The sequence below is a fragment of the Helianthus annuus genome, chromosome 3, assembly GCF_002127325.2.
Source record: "Helianthus annuus cultivar XRQ/B chromosome 3, HanXRQr2.0-SUNRISE, whole genome shotgun sequence".
Lineage (NCBI taxonomy): Eukaryota > Viridiplantae > Streptophyta > Magnoliopsida > Asterales > Asteraceae > Helianthus > Helianthus annuus.
In genome coordinates this window covers 140903900-140906841 of record NC_035435.2, presented here as the reverse complement: position 1 = coordinate 140906841, position 2942 = coordinate 140903900, and the positions used below count along the sequence as shown (strand labels likewise).

General features: G+C 39.2%; 1 protein-coding gene across 1 annotated transcript; it reads left to right on the top strand.

Moving 5' to 3' along the window:
• Positions 1-517: 517 nt before the first annotated feature.
• On the top strand, positions 518-2546 carry LOC110932127. The gene is made up of 4 exons (XM_035988194.1): positions 518-1061; positions 1354-1590; positions 1777-1994; positions 2535-2546. The coding sequence occupies exons 1-4, from the start codon at positions 572-574 to the stop codon at positions 2544-2546; spliced, it is 957 nt and encodes a 318-aa protein (XP_035844087.1). The 5' UTR covers positions 518-571.
• Positions 2547-2942: the final 396 nt, after the last annotated feature.

Sequence of the window (2942 nt, the reverse complement as noted above, 5' to 3'; positions counted from 1 at the left end):
AAAAATAGAAAAATAACACAAATATACAAAGTGATGGAAATACCCTTGACTTAACTGAGGGTTAGAGGGTTAGACAAAAATACCAAAAATTAGAACATGAGGGACACAAATAAGAAAAAAAAAAAACTATTTTGATTAAAATGACATTTGACCAAACCACAAGAACTAAAATGACAACTTACTCTAAATTAAATTTTAAACTTACCATTAATAATTAGTGGCATTAGTCTTAGGCTACACGGTATGGGGACGTCCCCACACCGTCGAGGTCCGGCGCCGCATCAAACACCGTGCCCCCCCCGGTCGCGGCCTCTCCGTCGCTTCTTCGCCGTTTGAGACGGTCCAAAAGTGGGGCCCTTAATTTATGATTTCGACCGTTATTTAAAAAAAATTCCAAATTTTGAATAATTTCAAACGGTCATAATTTTAAAATATATATATTTACCTTCCATTTTCACTTTCAATCACAAAATTAACCCCAAAATTTCATCTCTCTCTCACATAATTTTTATAAACCTTCTTCTACTATTTTATAAACCTTCTTCCACTATAAACCTTTTTACACTTTTTCATGGATCCGTTCAACAACCCGGACAACCCGAACACTCCGAACAACCCGAATAATCCCAACAATCCGACCCAACCTAATGTTTTCTCGGTTCCGGGATATTATCCGACGCTAGAACCGAACCAATTCTCGCAATATTCATCGAATGCGTTTGCTTCATTCCAACACTCGCCAAACCAATTCGCTCAAATCTCCCAAAATCAAGCCCTTCAACAAATGATGATGCGGGGTGCTTGGAACTTCCCACCCGTTCAACCTCAACCGATCCCCACACCACCCGTTCAACCTCAACCGATCCCGACCCAATCCGAACCCGAAGACGATGTGGAGATTGTTCCCGAAACCCAACCGCCTAAAGGGAAAGGAAAACGAAACAAAGGCAAGCAAGTGGTGGGTGATCAACCGTCGAAACCGAAGGCGACTAAGTGGACACCAATCGAAGAAGAAGCCTTAGCCAAGGCTTTCATTGGCACTTCTGACAACCCGACAAAAGGTTCGTATTTTTTTTAAAGTTTACATTTTTTAAAGTTTAAATTTTTTAAAGTTTTAAAGTTTAAATTTTTTAAAGTTTTAAAGTTTAAATTTTTTAAAGTTTAAAGTTTTAAAAAACCAACAGTTTGTTTTTTTTTAAGTTTTAATTTTTTTTTTTTTGATAACAGTAGGTTTTTTACTTTAAGTTTTATTTTATTTTTTAACAGTAGGTTTTTTACTTTATTAGTTTTAAAGTTTAATTTTTTTGTTTATTATTATGTTAACACTTTATATATTTTGTTTGTTTTTTATAGGTAATAACCAATCGGGTGAGGGGTTTTGGTCCAAGGTATTGGTCAAGTTTCTTGTCTTTATGGACCAAGGCCCGTATCGAGATGTCGACTCGGTCTCCTCAAAGTGGCGGAAAATGAACTCGTCCATCAATAGGTTTTGCGAGGAATATAATAAATTATATACATGTGACCGTCGTAGCGGGTGGAACGACGAGGATGTGTTCAAAATGGCGTTGGAAAAGTATAAGGAAAAGAATGGTAATACCAACTTTCCTCACGTTCGCGCATGGATGGTTGTAAAAGACGAACCAAAATGGAGGCCTATTCCCAACGAGGTGGCGATGGCGAAACGCCAAAAAACATCGGAAACGGGTAGTTTTAGCGCCGGTGGATCGGACGCGAGGTGTCACATAAACTTAAATGATGACGCCGACTTTTACGAAGAGGAGTACAACGTACGTGAACCGGAGCGTCCAACGGGCCGAGACAAATCAAAAAAGGAGCGGGCCAAGGGAAAAGAAAAGGAAAAGGTGGACCCGAACATGGTTGAGTTTACGGAACACTTCAAAATGTACAACGACGTCTCGGCCCAAAAGACGAAGGCGAAGGAGCGGGCCGTCGAAGAAAAAAGTCGTGTATCGGAAGAAAAGTTACGCGAGAAGGTCCGATTGGCGAATGAGAAAATCCGAATTTCCGATGAAAAAATTCGGCTCAAGGAATGGGAAATAATATCGATGAATGTCGAGGACGAACCCGAGCCGAAACGTTCGATGTTGAAAAAATTACAACACGACATCATGAAAAAACATCAAATTATTTAACTCTATGTTTATTTTTATTAAGTCTTTGGTTTTTTTTTAAGTTTATGTTTTTTTTATGTTTATGTAATGTGGGTTTAATATTAATGAAAATATTTTGTTAGTATATTTGTTAAATGTTAAAAAAAAATAGAATACTAAAAAAAATAAAAAAAAACATAAAAAGTGGTGGAGGACTATGACTAGGACCATCCTACCATGCCCTCTAGTTTTGGAGGATGGACCATCTTTGGGAGGAATATGACGTGGCGCCTACGTGGCGGATCATCCTCCAAGGATGGTCCATCACCATACCTTGTAGTCTTAGGGGCTGTTTGTTTAGCTATTAATGGGGCTCTTAATGGTTCAACACTTAATGGTTCAAACTGTTTATTTCACAAACAGATGTCTGAATGATTCAGACATTAGCCTCTGACTGGTTAAGCATTATACTGAGTCTGAATGGTTAAGACCTCTAATTTGAATCGGTCAAATATTTGCCTCTGAACGGTTAAGCATTATACTGACTCTTAATGGTTCAGACATCTTACTGGTTTAACACTTAATAGTTCAGACGTCTTAGGTGGTGTTTGTTTTTTGGCCAGAAGCACTTCTGGCCACTTATGTCTGCGCCGCGCAGACGCAGGCAGACGTTTGAATGTTGCAGCTTGTTTGTTTTCTCGCAGACCTTTCGTTAAAAAAAGTGTGCTAGACCTCTTCACCACGCAGACAATGACCCATGTCTTCTTGGAACCTCTTCTTGGCACAGACCTCTTCTTCCCTGCACCACCTCCACCACCACATCCCTGCCAC

Bases quoted from the DNA above. Each gene is read 5' to 3' on its own strand.
- LOC110932127 (XM_035988194.1), top strand. From the start codon at position 572: ATGGATCCGTTCAACAACCCGGACAACCCGAACACTCCGAACAACCCG. The intron at 1,062-1,353 runs GTTCGTATTTTT...TGTTTTTTATAG, and splicing joins TTCTGACAACCCGACAAAAG to GTAATAACCAATCGGGTGAG. The intron at 1,591-1,776 runs GTAATACCAACT...ACTTTTACGAAG, and splicing joins AAAGTATAAGGAAAAGAATG to AGGAGTACAACGTACGTGAA.